At 35.6% G+C, this 19,874-nt stretch overlaps 1 protein-coding gene across 2 annotated transcripts in view; it reads right to left on the bottom strand.

The window, feature by feature from the left end:
• XRN2 (5'-3' exoribonuclease 2) overlaps nucleotides 1-19,874 on the bottom strand; it is an 89,179-nt gene that overhangs the window by 31,904 nt on the left and 37,401 nt on the right. For both annotated transcript variants that reach the window (XM_080814769.1, XM_080814770.1), the window contains 8 exons: nucleotides 16,099-16,143; nucleotides 14,559-14,690; nucleotides 10,918-11,036; nucleotides 8,369-8,504; nucleotides 6,984-7,091; nucleotides 6,802-6,891; nucleotides 6,071-6,143; nucleotides 64-147 (listed from right to left, as the gene is read on the bottom strand). In XM_080814769.1, the coding sequence (XP_080670895.1) occupies nucleotides 64-147; nucleotides 6,071-6,143; nucleotides 6,802-6,891; nucleotides 6,984-7,091; nucleotides 8,369-8,504; nucleotides 10,918-11,036; nucleotides 14,559-14,690; nucleotides 16,099-16,143 (787 nt within the window). The remainder of the gene's footprint in view (nucleotides 1-63; nucleotides 148-6,070; nucleotides 6,144-6,801; nucleotides 6,892-6,983; nucleotides 7,092-8,368; nucleotides 8,505-10,917; nucleotides 11,037-14,558; nucleotides 14,691-16,098; nucleotides 16,144-19,874) is intronic.

Genomic DNA, 19,874 nt, shown 5'->3' with positions numbered 1-19,874 from the left:
AGAAATGTAAAGTCTATAAGATACAGACTCAATGTTGAGACCAAGTGGAAGCACAGTTCTTACTCTCTTCTGGAGTGAGGTCTGGGTATACCTCTTCTAGAGCAGCTCGCAGCCTTCGCTCGTCCACAAAAGGCAACAGAGCAACACCTGGAGAAAGAAACGCACACCAACCACTGAGCTATCAGGATCACCCAAATTCCACTTATTACTCGTTCAAATAAACGTTTCTAGTAGAATATCCCTGTTGGTGTAAAAACATTTTGGAACTGAACTCTCTTCAAATCTCAGATGCAAATACTTTCCATGTGTTCAGAGAAGAAGTTTCATGTATTTTCCATCCTTAAGATAGCTCATATGAAAAACCATGTTTGCAGAAACTTAACTCCATGATGATAAAACTTTTAAATTAAATGAACAAGTGGCCACCTGGACACCAGTCTATGTTCTTGTGCCTTACTTATGAGGATGCCCTTGAGCAAGCCAGTTAATCTGCAAAGAGTCTGAACTTGTCCTTTCATCTTTCTAGGACTTGGTTTTCAACTAAAATATTCAGAAGGTCTGTTCAATGTGAATAAATACATGGAATGTCTTCCAGCTCTAAAACTGCACAGCATTCTGTTTTTTACATTTTAAAATGTAATAACTAATTTAGATATAAAAAGTGTTTAAGGACTTGCTTAAGTAATCTTGGGGGCTGGGTAGGATCCAAGCTGTTCATATTCAGGCTGAAAACTGTCCTGAGGAATGTGCTGGAATTAAAGTAATTGTTTAATTTCAACCTACATTCATAATTTTCAAAGCAGCACACCAGTAATACAGTATCTATTTCTAGAAAGATATATGAAGTTATTGAACCACATATATATGTTATACTGTATACAGTAGTCTTTTCACAAAATAAAAAGTGTAAAATAAACAGCAAAGAGAAATGCTAATTAGAGCTAAATAATTTTGAAACTACTGCCAGTCAAAACTGCCACAATTGTGATTGTTCCCTTTAAAATGAGAGAAATGAAAGGTTCCCAAAGTTGTCATTAATTATTTAGCTACCGCATTTTCAAAGTTTAGAAACAGGTTCAATTTCATTATCTAGAAGGGAAATAGGCATTTTTTAAAGTTAAAAAGAAACCAAGTGAATTCTGAAGGGCCTAAAAAGTGATTTCAAGAATATTAACATCTATCACCAAAGTTAGGCTGTTTCACCTACTGGTGAACATTTACATGGAAAAAACGCAGGGAGTTGTTCAAGTTTTATTTAGTCATACACTTAAGACCTAAACAAATTATCAGAAAGACTGTCCTACAATATCAGCTCTAAAAGCCAGCTCCAACTGGTAAGCAACTTGTAGTGCTAATGAAAGCAATAAGGTTACTAAGCAACAAATCAGCCCTACTGGGCAGAATAGAAAGAAATGCCTTATACCCAGATGTGATAAATTTAGTTCTTGAGTGAGCTGATAGTAAAAATGACATTTACAGCTAATTTCTCCTGAGTACTTACTTATTACGTTAACATGCACTACCTCAACAACACAAGTAACCCAAGTAGTGACAGCACTTAGGTAAATACATAGTAGTCACACTCCCTGGGTCCAGATCTTAGTTCAGCCACTGTGTGACTTTGATCAAACGACTTAAAATACTCTGTTCATATATAAAATATGTAGCATTTGAAATGGATATGCTATATTCCTCTTACGTATATTAAGGAAATACTACAAAAACACAACATTGCAAGAGTTCAGTAAATGTCAAAAAACCACCCAGATATATTTTATTTTCTATCATTTTAAGATACATGCAACTTAGGTAAGAACTTAAGTATTACCATTACTTTTAACAAGTTTTAAAGACATGGGGGAATAACTATAACTCCTCACAGTACTAAATTTGACCTCAAAAAAGTTATGTTCTTGCTGCAGTCTAGTAACTGAAAATACTTACATAAAATATAAAAATATTAAAGGTCTGAGTTTCAACTCATCCTAAAATTCATTTGGAATCTCAAGGGCTCCCAAAGAGCCAAAACAACCTTGAAGAAGAAAAGTAAAGTTGGAGGTCTCCCACCACTCGATGGCAAAACTTACTAAAGCTACAGTAATTGAAACAGTTTGGTACTGGCATAAGGATAGGCGTATTAGGCAGTGAAATAGAGATCCCACAAGTAAGCCCTCAGATACATAGTCAAATGATTTCCAATAAGGGTGGCAAGATTGTTCAATGGGGAAAGAGCAGTTGTTTCAACAAATGGTGCTGGGGAAAATGGATATCCATAGCAAAAGAATGAAGATGGACTCTAACTTTACACCCTATACAAAAGTAAACTCAAAATGGATCACAGACCTAAATGTTAAGAGCTAAAACTGTAAAATTCCTAAAACAGGGGGGGAAGCTTTATGACACTGGATTTGACAATGACTTCTTGCATACAACACCAAAAACACAGGAACGACAAAATAGTCCAACAAAAATTGAATCTCCCTCATAATTAAAAACTTTGTGCATCAAAGGACACTATCAAACAGAGTAAAAAGACAATCACAAAAGAGAAGAAAATAAATACAAAATCATATATGAGACTGGTGTTCAAAATATATGAAGTACTCCTACAATATAAAAACAAAAACCGGGGCGCCTAGGTGGCTTGGTTAAAGCCTCTGCCTTCGGCTCAGGTCATGATCTCAGGGTCCTGGGATCAAGCCCCACATCGGGCTCTCTGCTCAGCAGGGAGCCTGCTTCCCCTCCGTCTCTGCCTGCTGCTCTGCCTACTTGTGATCTCTCTCTCTCTGTGTCAAACAAATAAATAAATAAACAATAATAATAATAAAAAAAATAAAAACAAAACCCCAATTCAAAAATGAGCAAAAATCTTGAAAAGACATTTCTCCAAAGATACAGAAATAGCTAATAAGCACATGAAAAAAATGCTCAACATCACCGATAATTAGGGAAATACAAATCAAAAGCACAGTGAGATACTGTTTCATACCCGTTAGGATGGCTATTATTAAAAAAAAAAAATAGACACAAATAAATGGAAAAGATATTACATGCTGATGGGATTGGAAGAATAATGTTAAAATGTCCATACTATCCTAAGCGAACTATATATAAAATGCAATCCCTATCAAAATACCACTGGCATTTACCATAGAACTAGAACAAGGAATCCTAAAATTTGTATGAACTACAAAGACACCAAAGAGCCAAAGCAACCTCGAGAAAAGAACAAAGCTGGAGGTCTCACACTCGTTGACTTCAAACCATACTACAAAGCTATAGCAAGCAAAACAGTATGGTATGACATGAAAACAAACACATAGATCAATGGAATAAAACAGAGAGCCCAGAAAAACTCCCACATATATACAGTCAATTAATCTATGACAAAGGAGGCAAGAATACACAATGGGAAAAGACAGTCTTTTCAAGAAATGGTGTGAGGGAAATCAGAAAGCTACATTCAGAAGACTAAAATGAGACCATTTTCTTGCACCATATGAACAAATAAATTCAAAATGAATTAAAGACTTGGATGTCAGACCTGAAACTATAAACCACAGGCAGTAAGCTGTTTGACATCAGCCTCAGCAATATTTTATTTGGACCAGGTTCTTCAGGAAAGGGCCACAAAAGCTAAAATAAACAAATGGGACTACATCAGACTAAAAAGCTTTTGTTTCAGCAAAGGAAACAATCAACAAAATGAAAAGGCGACCTACTGAATGGGAGAAGATATTTCCAAACCATACATCCAATAAGGGGTTGATACCCAAAACATACAAATAACTTACACAACTTAATACCAAAAAAAACCAAAACAAAACAAAACAAAAAAAACAATTAAAAAATGGGCAGAGGATTTGAACATTTTTTTCCAAAGAAGACATCCAGATGGGCAACAGACACATGAAAAGGTGCTCAACATCACTAATTATCAGGGAAACGCAAATCAAAACCACAAAGAGATATCACCTCACATCTTTAAGGTTGGCTATTACCAAAAAGAAAAACAAAAAAAAAGTGTTTGTGAGGATGTGGAGAAAAGGGAACTCTTACACACAGTAGTGCGGCCATGATGGGAAACAGTTTGGATGTTTCTCAAAAAGTTAAAAATATAGGGGCGCCAGGGTGGCTCAGTGGGTTAAGCCTCTGCCTTTGGCTCAGGTCATGATCCCAGGGTCCTGGGATCGAGCCCCGCATCGGGCTCTCTGCTCAGCGGGGAGCCTGCTTTCCCCTCTCTCAGTGCCTGCCTCTCTGCCTACTTGTGATCTCTGTCAAATAAATAAATAAAATCTTAAAAAAAAAAAGTTAAAAATATAAACACTATGCAATCCAGCAATTCCACCTCTGGATATTTATCCAAAGAAAAGAAAAATAGCAATCTGAAGAGATAAATGCACCCCTATGTTCCCTGCAGCATTATTTACATTAGCCAAAATATGGAACCAACCCAAGTGTTCATCAACAGACAAATGGATAAAGATGTGGTGTGTGTGTGTGTGTGTATACACACATATATATAAAATGAAATATTACTCAGCCATAAAAAAGAGAAGGCTTACCATTTCCAACATCAGTGAACCTACAGGGTATTATGCTAAGTCAAACAAGTTCTGACAGAGAAAGACAAATACCGTATAATTTCACTAATATACGTAATCTAAAAAAACAAAACAAAACAAATGAACAAACAGAACAGGAACAGACTCACAGATAAGGAAACAAACTGTTGGTTACCAGCGGGGAAAGAGTGTGAGGAGATAGGCAAACTAGGTGAAGTGGACTGAGAGGTACAAACTTCCAGTTATAAAATAAGTCAGTCATGGAGATGTAATATACGGTATAGGGAATACAGTCATTAATACTATAGTAACTTTGTATGGTGATAAATGGTTATTAGACTTATCATGGGGATCACTTCATAACCTATAAAAATATCAAATCACCATGATGTACATCTGAAACAGGATACTGTATGTCAATTACACTTCAACCAAAAACACTTAAATACATAAAAGCCATTTACTGAATAAAAAAAGAAAGTAACAAATGTTGGCAAGGATGTGAAGAAATTGTAACCATTGTGCACTACCTCACTTTTCCTCTGGATGATTATATATAGAAAGCAAGACATCTGCATGTTTATATATTTACTTATTTATTCAACACTTACTTACTTATGTACTTATATTTTTACTTTAATGCCTCTTAGCCCTTTCCTTCTATTAATCAAAATACCCTCCACAAAGCACCTTAAAAACAACCTAAGACTCCAACCAATCTACATACAACAAAATATGACCACAGAGCACAATACCTGCTAACTTCAATCAGTGGGCTGCATTTCCCATTATCAATCCACTAAAGCAGTATGAAATTTCCTTTACCACATAAACCCAAAATCAACCCTAAAATCTCATAAAATGATTTTCAATTTGTAAATTATTACTTATCCCTCCTCCCATCTCACAATTCTCTGAGTCACGTTACTGGTCATTTGTACCACAGGAAATAACCAAGCAGGAAGTAAAACATGGTTTTCCCAAATGAGATTATCTTAGAAAAATATACAGTGGAAGCAAAGTTTAAAGTGATTTGCTAAAAGGGCCTTTGGCATGAAATAATAGTTGACTTACTATGTGAGAGACTTCTTTATTGTATTTTACATTCAGTCACCATCACACATTTGCTGAGTGGTAAATAGCACATTAAATTTAGTAGTAATTTAAAAATGACACTCTTGTAAAAACTGTAAACCTGTATTTCTCAGCAACCTTACAAAGTGTTAATGTGCTACTAAATGAAAGCAATTCCCAAGTCCCATTAATTAATCACAGAAAAGACAAAAGAATGATCTATTTTAACTCTATTTACTGTTTATCAGAATGTTACTATTAATCATTGCCAATGCCAGGGTGGATAGAAAAAAAAAATCAAATTTTGACATGCAATTCTTAAAATATTTATCTTTTACAGAAATTCTTTCATCATCTAAATCATGTTCGTTTACAGTTTACCAAAAAGTGGAAACTGTTTTTAACAAAAAGGAATAATGTCTAAATTTTACCTTGCCATGCGTATTTCTTCCCATTCAAATCAATAGCAAAATCTTCAGGGTAGAAGTCAATTATACTAGAATCCTATGTCAAGGAGAAAAGTAAAGATTCAAAACAAAAGTCACACATGTCTGAGTTTTGAGGAATCTGACATTTCTTTCATTCATGTTATCAGGCCTGATGAGAAAATAAGGTTTCATTCCTTTAAAAAATGTTAATAAGATTTCAGGTCATTAATCCCAATACTAAAAGAAAACTAACAATTTTATTTTAAAAAACAACAAAAAAAGGGCATTTTTAAAGAGGAATTTTATAACTGACAACTGTGGACCCAACACAGTCAATGAAGAGTTTACGGACTCCAATGATTCCTATTTCTTGCCTGGCTCTCCTTTCTATCTGGCACACAAAATAAGCTCAGAGATGTCTGAACACTGGTAGCCACCACACATGGCTGGAACAAAAAAAACACAATGACTTACAGGTAGGCTTAGAACAAAGTAACAGTTTTAAGAATTGCTCCTAAACACAAATTAATTTTATTTATACCAGGTAAGCATTCTCACTGCCAAGGAAAGTAGGGGAGAAAAAAGGTGAAAAACATAGAGAAGAACTCAATATTTTCACTTTGTTTTTGGACTTCACTGTTTTAACTATTAGATGCAAAAGCACTTGTGACTAATGTTCATGAAACATGACAAAAACCCAGTTACTAACATACTCAAAATACTAAGACACTAACGGGATCACTCATGAGCTTCCGCCATGATGGAGGTAGAAAGTTACCACTTGCAGCTGGAAAAACTCCCATAAGTTGTTCCAATGGTTTAAACTGCAAGAAAGAAAAAGGTTTAAGATAAGACACACAATTTTTATCTAAGCCAAAATTCTACTAATTTCATGACTCTAAATAATTAAGCTTACTGGTTTAGTGCCCTTCTCAAAATCAGATGGCATGTCTGCAATACCTTCAAAGTCTGAAGCAAATGGTGCATAATGGAATGGATAATACCACTTCCAGGAAGCACAGCCCTAGAATCATAACAAAAAAAAAAACAAAAACAAACAAAAAAAAAACCAAAAACAAAATTCTACGTTCAATACGGACACAGAAAAGCAAATAAAAATTAGAGTATTAGCCTATAAAATACATAACTTCCAGTGTACATTCCATATATTAATTTTTTCCCCATGAGTCCTAAGAGTTGTTTTGATTAACTGAACTTTTACTTTGTCTCAATGGCTCCTTGATTTAAAAACTACTGCAAAGTGTCTTTAATAATCAGTAGTTAATACCAAACTTTGTAAATACAATTTGTACAATACTATTTGGTGAAGATTTTTACCCTTAAAATGTGCTTGGTTACATTTCTTTCCAATTTTACAGCTGCCATTATCAAATAAAATGAAGAGCAGTGATAGCTGGCACTTACTTAGCATATAGATGGGGAAGGGACATCACACTGAACAGTGACTAAATAAAATTTCCGAAAGTTCCATTTTATAATTCCTTATTTTATTTTATTGTGACAATTTTCTCTTTATTATAAAAATATTTAAGTAAACCCATCAAAAAGAAGTTTTTACTGATAGAAAAAACAACTCCTAATATGTATTTTGATTCTATGCCTGAATGAATTAAAATCCTGAGAACAAAAGTAAAACATGAATTTATTATTATACAGTTGACAATGCATTAAATTATACTTTCCACTTAATGACAAACTTCATCTTTTCTTAGATCACACCAAACTTAACTTGCCTTGCTCTCGGAGAATGAAACCAGATATTAACTACTAGTGTTACAATTCCCTATATGTCTACCTAATCTCTCAGCAATCTGACATCTCAATTATCAAAGGCTTTAAGTCAGATACGGATTACTCCAATTAGAATGCATTTCATGTAACATCACTATATTACACGGAAGAAATTGTATCATTCAAATGCCTTTCAAATTCTTACTAGTATTTTCTAGTCTTTGTCCTTTGTTCAGTCATTAGTGACTATTATTTTTTACTTCCAATTATAAAACCACCATACTTAATTATATTAAAGACAAAGTACACTCAACCCACACTACTTGATGCTGAAATCCTTAAGCACAACAAAAATTATCTTTATTTATATATTAACACTTGAGAAGCGTAAAAGCCTTTATAAACAAATATTTAAGGTAATGAATTTCTGAACAGGAAGCTTTAAAAGAATGAGTCTGGATTTAATTTCATTACAGCTCAATAATACACAGAAATTATGATCTTCCTAAAATGATTAGCTAGGTTTAGAGGAAAATATTCTCTCTGTACCTGGTAATAATATCGAAGAACCCAGCAGAGCCCCTCAACATAAGACTGTACAACTTTACGACGGAATTTCTCATCAGCTGCATCAACGTCAAATTTGTTCTTGTAGTACCGCTGCTTCCAACCGGCTTCCCATAGCCTAAAACCCAGGCAAAGCCGGTTCATGTTGAATTAATACTTTCCATAACTGTCCACTGGTTTATCACCCAAATCATTTTATACTTAATATCCAGGTGAAATGTGAATGAGTTAAACAGTAATGCTAACACAGCTTCATTTAATTATCTAAAAAAGCCCACTTTCACAAAATTTATTAAGTCAAACATCAAAAATCCAAACACTATAAAAAAAAAAGAATACTGATGTTTATCTCCCAGAAAAAAAAATACTGATATGATATACATGTATCATGTATTATACTCATATAAATACAAATATTTAAAATAAAAAAAAAAATCCAAACACTAATTCTAGTAAGACCATTATAAAACTACATTTTGGAAAAAGAGAAAAATACTACTAAAGGAGATACTGACCACTTGTTTGCTCAAATTTTAATACTGTTTCACTTGTTTTTTGATTGTAGACCAATTCTGAAACTACACCGTAAGATTCAAATATTGAAGATATTTTATGTAAGTTCCTCAGTTTGTTAAAATACATTTAAACTAAACAAAGCAGTCAACCAAATTACTTTAAAAAGAAAAAAAAAAAAAGATTTGCGGGGTGCCTGGGTGGCTCAGTTGTTACACGTCTGCCTTCGGCTCAGGTCATGATCCCAGGGTCCTGGGATCAAGCCCTGAGTTGGGCTCCCTGATCAGCAGGAAGCCTGCTTCTCCCTCTCCCTCTGCCCCTGCTTGCGTTCCCTCTCTCACTGTGTGTCTCTCTGTCAAACAAAGAAATAAAATCTTTAAAGAAAAAAAAAAAAGAAGAGATTTGCATGGGTAATTTTTTAAAAGGTAAAAAGTGGTTTGTAAAATAACATTCTAGGAACCAGGCAGAAAATTATGTTTATACCAATTCTCCCATCCTTGGGCCTTATCCCTCTTTCAGCTAAGAGTTGTTGGCTTAAGGGAAGGACACATACACACATGTATGTATGTTCTGGTAGAACTCAGAAGCAGGTCAATCAATACACTAAATTATTATTAATCACTGAAAATACATATAAAGAACCACTTTTTCAAAATGCTTTTTTAAGTACTCATTTTTCATCTTTAAAAGATTTAAAAATAACACAAAGAAGCCAAAGAACACTAAAGAAACAAATCAGGACAGATCAAGAACATCAAGATGATTCTCATTAAGGACTATTTTCCACCATGAGCCACACCTTACTAATTAATTATAGTCATGTTCCAGAATACACCACACCAATTTTAATTCCCTCCCCTGCCCCAATGCATTCACAGAACATCAATTAGGAGAAATATCCTCTATGATGTGGATTATAACTGTTTTACAGAAAATATTAATGAAATACACATCAAGTGTCTCAAGCACTTCTTGACAGAACCATTTCTACCTTGACTATTCTCAGCACTGGGATTACACAATGAAGTACTAACAAATCAATTCAACTATTAAGCTGGTATTGATCAAGATGGCTACCCAATAAAACAGATAACATACTCCAAGAGGAAAATCCAGAGTTGCAGAAACAGAGGATAAGGAAAATGTTCCATCACAAGCCACCACAGATCTCAGAATCTAACATCAAAGGACATTAGGAAAATACAGAACCATACATGACACCTGAGAAGTTTCTCATCATAAATGCAAACATACCATCCATGTCCTATAAAAGAAGCATGAGTTGTGGACCACCACTGTTTAACTTTGAAATATATCATTTTGCTAACTTCTTAATGAATTACAATTGTTAAGATTGTTGGCCTTTTGCATGCGGAACTCAGGGTTCAAATCTGGATTTAATCATACAAGAGATTATTAATCTTATATAATGATCTCAAATTTCTGGATAAAGAATCAAAGTTTCCTATTAGAAATTTTAAGTATATAGCTGAAGGGAAACTTCTTTGTCATGAAATATAATTGTATACATGCACGTTTGTGGTTTTAAAAAATATACATATTTATCTCTTAACTGAATGACTTTTGCATATTTCAATCAAGGAAGAACCTTTCCAATTGAGAAGATTAAAGCAAACTATGTTAAGTATCCAAGTGTAACTGAACTTCCTGTGTTAAGCAGCTTGAAAATTTAATCTCAAAACAGTAACATTCAGATCACATAGTCAGAGCTAAACACCGCATATCTAGCTGATCTAGTGCCTGGTCTCAGAGGGAAAAGTGGCTTGGAGGACAAAAACCTGCACGCATACTAATCTAGATACTTAGATTTAACAGCTATAGCTTACACATCTCACTGGAATTTACTGACTATTCTAACCCTCCACATTAATTACTGGTGGATAAAAAGATCACAGGCAAGCATCTGAAGGCACTGCTGCTCTAAGCTAAATAGCATTAATTAGACAGCATCTATTTCAGCAATTTCATAACAAAGTGTTACCAAAAAATGATTTCACCTGACGTTATCCTCTGGCTCAGGTTCACTGTCACTGTCTTCTGCTTTTCGCTTAATTCCTCCTATTGGAGATGGGGAGCCATCAGAAGTGAAACTCGTATTAGGGGATACTGAAGGACTCTGCAAACAATTATGATATTACAGAAGAAGGATTTAATTATTCATTTCACATAAGAAGTTACATCCAACTGCTATTATAATCATGCTTCATGGTAATACAACTGTTAAAGCTATTAAATAGATATGGTAAGGACATTTAGAAAATATAAAGACTGTTCTTGGCATACTCTACTCCTTCAGAAAAAGAATTATATAGTTCTAAGCTTCCTATGCTTAAACTCAAAAGAATCTGAACATTATTAGAATAAAAATTATTTCAGAAGAAAAAAGAATTTAATTTTATAGATTTTTAAAAATTAAAGGATGGGAATTATTTTTTTCTTCGGTGGTTCCCTCATAATATGAGTTTGTGATCAGTTTCTACCAATCAAACAGCAAAGCTATAAGGAGGAAAATACAAATATATTAATTAGTAATATACAAAACAGTGCTGGTGAGAATGAAGTTAAATGGTAAATGCTCAACCTCACACAACCATCTGGAAAGCAAAAGTTTAACAAGACTCTGTCAGATAACTGCTAAATTATTTTATAGATAATGTTTAAAATTCAAGGTCCAAGTGAAAATGTATTAGTAACTTAGAAAAATGCAAACATTATTTCAAAAACTTGGATACCACTTTAAATTCACTATTATCTTCCATTTGTACCTAATTCAATGAACACAGTGAACACCTGAAAGTATTTTAACATTTAAGTAAAAAATTCAAATTCTCTGCAACTTTAGTTTTATGTTAAGTGACCAAAACCACAAGTGGCAAAAAAAGGTTTTCATGGTAAAGTTTCTCTTCTATTATTCACAGCATATTAGATATTGTGATTAAACTGAATTATTTTTAAACTGAGAGCTTATGAGGCTACTTTAATGATACTATAACTAAAAACTTAGTATGAATGTAGTTCACACTATAGGCCAAAAAAAGTTACAACAAAGCAAAACTGTATTTCTCATAGAGTTTATAACTTACTTTTTAAAAATGTATTAATTTCCATTTTATTCATGACACTCTATGGTCAATAGTGTTCAAAAAAACCAAAACTATAAAACATAAATTCAGGAAGGTGCTATTGTGCTTGAAAATGAGATGAGTATTTTTAGTCAAAAAGATCTGAGTTTGAAATTTCAACTCTAATCTTTACTGGTTGTTTGGCCTTAGGCAATTTATTTAACCTCTGTCAGCCTCAACTTGAAATGGGGATAATGTCCCCTTTGTTGGTTACAGCAAGGATTAAATGAAACGATATGTATAAAGGATCAACAGCAAGATAAAGGTGTGGCATACGGTGGCTCACCTTTCAGTAAGTTAGCACTAATTTTTCAACCATCACTAAATCCATTTGGATTAAATTATGAGAATGATATTCCTATCAATTGTCTAAGTACAGAGAAATTGGGTAAAAAGCAAACTTTCCCAAACTGACAAAAAAGATACAAACTATCTGATAGCAAAAATAATATAACGGCAAGGGAAAACAAAAAGTGGTTTTTAAATATTAAATCTTTATTGCTCTTTTCTGCTCTCTACCAACCAAATCTTTCCTGAACATACCACCCCAAATGATTCAAATCCCTTTTTATTTATTTATTTATTTTTATTTATTTATTAAAAGATTTTATTTATTTATTTGACAGACAAATCACAAATAGGCAGAGAGGCAGGCAGAGAGAAAGGGGGAAGCAGGTTCCCTGCTGAGCAGAGAACCCGATTCGGGCTCAATCCTAGGACCCTGAGATCATGACCTGAGCTGAAGGCAGAGGCTTTAACCCACTGAGCCACCCGGGCACCCCTCAAATTCCTTTTTAAAAAGCTCTTTTTGCATCACATTTTATGAAATGGCCACAGATATAGTCAAACTGTATTTCAGAATGCAAAATTTAAAAACACTTTTATCAGGAAACAGAAGCCAGCTAGTAAAGCATTAAGAGTATAGACCATCAGGTAGACACTACTCAATACTAGATACTAATATGCCCAACAGCTCAAACAAACAAAACAACAATAAATCTATAACTTTAAATTCTCCCTTGAAATGAACTGGTAATTAGGCTTTGTGATTTCCTTAAATTCATAATATTCTAGATGAAAATCCCTCTATGCAAAGACTCCAACAGAAATAATTATGTCAAGGGGAATTAAAACAGGATCAAATAAGCAACCTAATCATCAATCTCTCTATTCCTACTTCCATGGCAGACATTATTAATCAACAATGGGTCTAGTCCTGTGGAGCCTCAATATAATATTGGAATCCTTCTCAAAGCAATCAGAGCTGGCAAAGTGTAAACCTCCCTGCCTTCCTGAGACTAAGAAAAAGCATCAGCCTTTTCTGTTCTATTCAAGTGTCTCATTGCAATCCCTTCACTGACCCTCCATATCCCACTGTTAATGGTGTAAGGAATAAGATAAGAACACAAAAATCAAGCAGAACAAAAAACATAACAGAAACCCAGGCTGCTTCTCTCAGGAGATGCAAATTCTCATGAATTCTCAAATTCCATAGCTAAGGTCCTAAAATTTCAAGATGAGAATTTGCAGGAATATGAATCAGTCTCCTGATATGGCAAAAATTCCATATACAGGATTGCCTTGTAATAAATGATTTGGGGCATCAATAGGGTAACTGTTAGAATAATGAAATATCAAAACTTATGCAATTTCCTTGAATATATCAAAACAAAAATTGACATTAGATATCAAACTTTACAAAATATATTTCCTCTCTTTCTAACACATACACTCTCTTATGCCTACCAGCTTGAAATAAGCAATAGCTTTGATTATTTGCTGTACATCAATTCATTGTCTGTTCCCTCACCCCTGCTGCTGCCCTGCCTTGTGCTCTGAGCTCATGGTGTGTTACCAGTACAACAGGAAGCTACTGGACACACTACAGCCTTGCTGGCTGAGATGATCTGCTTCTTCAGTCTGGATCACCAAGTTCAAACAAGGAGGGATACCAAGTGGCAGATCCATTCAATTCCTGAGTTTCTAAGTACAGAGCAACCAGAATCTGCATAGTGAGAGCTACTTGAAAATATGTATTCAAATCTATTCCATGCCTGAGTTGGAAAGCAAGAATTTAGGCAGTGAGGAATACCTGTATTTGACAGACTGAGGAATATATATAATAAAATGCCCACAGCTGATCCCTGGAAAGAAAGGGGAAAACCCACCTTTCTCTCTTACCCCCAGCTACGAGATACTCGGATGTCCCCATCATGCTTCTAGCACCCAGTACCTTTAGGGGAAGGGGGAAGCACTGTGGCCCATTTGCATTACAGAAACATTGCTGTCACTTAGCTATATATATTTACATGCATTTTCTTTTCTTTCATATCATTTAGATATTTACACATTGATAATCATGGATGCAACAAAGTTAAAAATATCTCTAGGAAAAAGAAATTGAGAAAAACTACCACACAAAACAACTTCAGACTTAGTAACAAAACTCACATACAACCACAAGAGACCTCTGATGGTCTCTACTTTTCAATGCCACGTAAAAGTCAGTCACTTACAGAGTTATTCTGCATCCTCATTTCATAGGCTGCTTGTCTCGGATTACTGGCTACTTGAGAACCTGGTGAATTTCTTGAACCCAAGGCATGAGGGGTTAATATTCCACCAGGAGAGAAAGCTGGTTGATCTCTCTAACATAAGTGGAAACAAATGTAGAAATTAAAATTAAATCACAATACAGTTAGATGACAGGAAGAAAGGATGGCACTGGAATAGAGTCCTCAATGTAAGCATGTAAAGGAGGAACCAGATTTCTGTTAGCATTTACAGGACTGTCCAAAATTTGATTTGATGGTAACTCGCCCTGCAAACAACACTCTGTAGTATTTAATAATAACAGTTCTAAAAGTAAATATAATACACTGTTCTGATACACAGAATCTATTCAAGCCTCAGTAAGCTATTCTATTATGTTTATTGACAATTCAGAATACATTCAACAAAGGATTTCAGGAACATAAAAATAATATAGCAACAAAGGTTAAAAAACTAGTCAAGAGATTGATTTATAGTTAGGAAAACCCACTTTTATTTACCCTTCACCTTGCTAGAATAAACTATTTCCAATTAATTAGAGCTACATAATCATTGCTGGAATCGATGACCATTGTGGCTGACTGGTAAAACATACTTTTTATGCAGATATTGACTGAAAAGAAAATAGTAATACGTAAGGTAGAAAGCAGATATTCCCCTCTCAACCTAACTGGTTTTGAAACTACCTGTAACAATAAATAACTCTACTTTTTTCCCTTCTAAGTTACCCAACTTGCTCACTTCTAATAAAAGGCACTCCCTAAATTCCGTAAGTTTTAAATCCAGTTAAGACAGAAAAATAAGAACTAAAGAAGTAACTATAGAACATTATGCAATGAGGTAAGAAAAGAAATATCACAAGCAAGAAGCAGTGGAGTTCAAAGAAAAGGACTGCTCATCCTGGACTAGGGCCAAGGCCTCAAGGGAGGCCCCAGTGGAAAAGCTAAGATGTGAGGGAGCCGTGAAGTCAGAAATCCACTTGGAGCTAGCAAACGTAGGTGACCCTCTGAGTCAGGAGATGTGGTACATTTAGAAGAGAGCACAGAAAAGCTCAGCGGCTAATATCGGGCCAGATCAGACTACACTCTGCAAGCCAGCCTGAGAGAGAAGTGGCTCTAAGGGGACTACAAAGTCGCTCGTGTCATTTCCAAACAAAGAAACAAGAGTTTCAGGAAGATTAATCTGACAAAGATGTAGACAGAATGTAGTAACTTAAAAGACAGTATAAAGGGCTGACAGTTTTTATTGCAAAAATATCTGATTATCACAAAAAATGTCAAATAGCTAAGCACCCCACACCCATCAAGTGCATCTTTTCAGACTCCAGAGTTTAGAAAAGACTTGACACCAGTATTCTTCCTCTGGGCAAGAAGGCAGCTGGGTAGACATTACACCCCTATCCAACTCCTACAGGATAAGGAATAAAGCTACTGCAATAAACATCTTTCTCCCACACCGTAAACTTATGCTATTGCCAATCTTATGAAATTAATTAAAACTCACCTTCATTCTCTTTCTTTTTTCTTTCTGTCGTCTTCTAAAACTGTCCTAAAAGTATAAAATCCACATATTCTGTCAAATATTACATACACAAAAAGTGCCAGAGTTAAACATTACCAGGAATGATTTGGGAAACAATTCAGGTTTTAAAGGAGGACCCCAGAAACCTAGGTACATTAGTTAAACTAGGCAATGTACTATATGTTCAAAGTGCGTTTTATCAGAACTTTAGATGGATAGAGAGCATTCTAAATGGAGTTTAGATATAATTTAACTGTTCCTCTTAATATTTTCAGATAGTTTTTGAAACCATTTCATGAAAGAATGCAAGAGTCATGACAAAGACTCTTGGTTTTACCCTGGAGCGAATAGGCTGTCAACATGAAGAAGATATAAATAAAAAAATTCTTAAGTTTTTGCTGAATACAGTTAATAACCAAGATAGCCATTTAAAAAAAAACATTAACAAGACAATTTAATAATGAATTTGTTACCCAAAGAGGGCTCAACAGTTTCTAATTGTGCAGCACCCATAGCACCCACTGGGTAAAGAGAGAAGTGGGGCTCTGTGCAAACACGACCTCCGCCCCCACCCAACTGCATGTTCCAAAAAGTCAATCTCATGAAAGAAAGGAAAGAAATTCAGATGTTTGTACTGCTCATTCTGAGCCAACTTAATTCACAGGAAAGGGTCCAGTTTGTATTGATTCTTCCCCTCCACTCATATTCAAAATGTAGTTATGGTTTCAATTGACAGATTTGGGACTGATCTTGTTTCCCACTAACTGTTCGGCCACTCAAAGGCCTCCCTGGTCCAAGAAAGCACTGCTTCCATGTCCAAGATTCCTTGAGTATCAAGGCACTGGAACAAAAGAGGTCCCACAATAGACCAAAACAAGGGCCAGTAGGTACTACACTGGCTGCCATCTGACTAGCTGCACTTCTATCCCTTTCAGGTCAGTAATGCCAAATGCAAAATAACACCCTTACTTAAGGTCTGAAAGGTATACTTTCTTCCAAAAGAGAGGCTGAATGTTGGATGTATGGTGAATGGCTACCCTAAAGCCTCCTAAGATATGAAATCCACCGATTTCTTTAATCAAGCTTTTCTCTCTATCTTTAATTGAAATATTTCTTATCTAGGGTACCAACAAGCTGCAGACAGTGAAAGCCATTAGTCAGTTTTCAGTCCTTAACTGACCATGACTCTTTGGTCTTGAATCATGCTCTTCTCTTGGTTTCAAAACCACTACACTCACCTGGTTCTCTTTTTCCACTCTTGCTGCATGCCTTTGCTCCATGACTCCCCAACCTCTCAATGTTAGTGTTCCTCTGTGCCTAATACTTGGACTTCTCTACTAAGAGTAATCATCTAATCTCATAGCTTTAAACACCATCTATATGGTGATGAGTCTCTAACCAGGACCTCTCCCCATTTAACATCTCCAATTGGCTGTCTCAAACTTAACGTGCCCAAAATGGAATCCCCACCCCCAACTCAGCACCTCCCAGTCTTCTTCGTCAGTTGCTCAGACCATTTTTCAACTGCTTAGACAAAATGCCTTGGAGTCATTGAACTAGCATTGAATCTATTAGCCAATCCAGTGGTTCAACCATCAAAACATATTTAAAATCCAACTACCTCTTATCATCTTCACTGCCACCATGCTGGCTCCCTTGGGTGGCTGCTAAAGAGCTTCCTAACTGGGCTCTTGGCTTCTATCTTTGCCTCCATATAGTCAATATCCTGGGTACATGCCCTAGAGCCTCTGCACTGGCTATTGCCTCTGCCTGAAATGCTCTTCTTGCAAACACCTACATGGTTTACTTCTTCACATTCTCCAGGTCTTTATTCAAAGTCATCTGTTGGTGAGGCCTTCGCTAATCACCTTTTCTAGAACCGCAACAACCCCATCTTTACCTTCCCAGATATTTCTCCACCTGCTTTAATTTTCTTCACAGCACTCATCACTCTAACACAGTACACAGTTCACTTAGTTTTTGTGCTTATTGTCCATTTCAGGAAAAATGTAAGCTCCATGAGGTCAGGAATTTTTGTCTGCCTTTTTGTTTTCCTTTTATATCAATGACACTCAGAATACTATTGGGTACATGAGAAACACTTAATAAATGTTTACTGGATAAATGAAGGACATTGCAAGATAAAGGGCAAACATCAAAGCTTATAAAATAAAAAGCATCACCTTCAACCACTCAGTTTTAGTAACAAATACTGATGTATTCCTTTTCTACTATTTTGTGCTATGAACTCCTTTGGAAATTGGTCAAATGCCACAGACAATTTCCGAGAAAACACATAAACCTAGATACTTTTATACTGAATTTCTGAAGGTTCATATATTTCTATCAATGCCCAACCTTGCTGATAGACATCATATGATGTCAGGAACACCAAAAAAGATCCAAAGAGCTTTAAAATGCCCTCTCTGCTAGTCCAGTTGGAAACCATATTACTTAAGCCTGAAGCACTTTGGTACCTATCAAATCTCATGCATCCTTCTCTAATGCCAAATATCACCAATATTTATTAGTACAGAGTCTGCTAAAGCCACATAAAAGGGCTGTTCTAAGGTTTTTATATCAAGTAGCACATATGTATAGTTTTTTTCTTAAGCATAAATGCAAGAGCCAACGCCACTTGTTCAAGTCTCAGTTCAAAATGGCTACACTGGTAGACATTTGATATCCCAGACAAAGTCAGTTCTGTTATTGGAACCTTACATGTGAAAAATTCTTGCTGCCATAGTGGATTACCGAGAACCAAAGGTTTTGGAAAGAATTACAGTCCACTCACTCTGTTACATAAAATGGTACTGAAAGTTCTAAGAAAGAAACCACTAGCGAATAGTACACAAAGTTGAAGAAAATATTAAAAAATTATATGTTTTAATCTGTAAGAAAATTATGAAGCAAAGTAGCAGTATTTGCTCAAAATAGGCATATGAATTTTTTGTAGGATCAGTTTCTGAAAGGATTGCCTTCACTCTCTAAGAAGCACTATCTGTTAATTCTACCCACTGCTTGCCTCCTTTGACCCTCCCCCACAATCGCCCTCCACCCTGCTTTGGCTCCAGGCTACTGCCCCTCCACCCCACTGACCTCCCAGAGCCTCTGAACCCCTGGCCATGTACTAGGGGCCTGTCCATCTTGCCCTGACAAGTCAAGAGAGCACCAATGGCTTCTCTCTTCAGGGATTTCCTCCCATCTCTCTACAACCAGCTCCCCTCTCTCCTTAAATGTCCATGTTTCTCAACATCTCTATTGGAGGCACTCTCACTACACAAAGGGTCCCAGGGACTTCAAGTTCACACTGACAGCTTGAAGTACCTCCCCTCTACTAAGGGTTCTCAAATCTCCTTTCAAAAGACTTCTGCCTGAGCATTACATAAACCCATCTAACTGCTTCATGGACTTCTACTCTCCAGTGTCGCCGTATGGCGCCTCAAACTTAGTATCTCCAAAATGAAACTCAGTGTCTACCTTGTTCCCCACCTCAACCTGCTCTACCCTAAGCACTTGCTATCTCAGTGAATGGAACCAGCAATCTCCCAACTACCCAAGTCAGAAACCTGAACTTCTTACCAAGTACTCATCCTATCATATGTAATCAATTTCTAAGTGCTTTGTTATTTTATTTCTTTCATGTATTAAATTTCTTACTCAGAGCTGCAACCCTCTGCCTTGGCTGATGCAATCCAACCTTGACCCCCTATACTCTACTACCAGAGTAGAGAATTGCTAAGTCTGAACCTATCTTC

The sequence above is a fragment of the Martes martes genome, assembly GCF_963455335.1.
Source record: "Martes martes genome assembly, chromosome: 9".
NCBI lineage: Eukaryota > Metazoa > Chordata > Mammalia > Carnivora > Mustelidae > Martes > Martes martes.
This window is presented reverse-complemented; position numbering and strand designations above follow the sequence as displayed.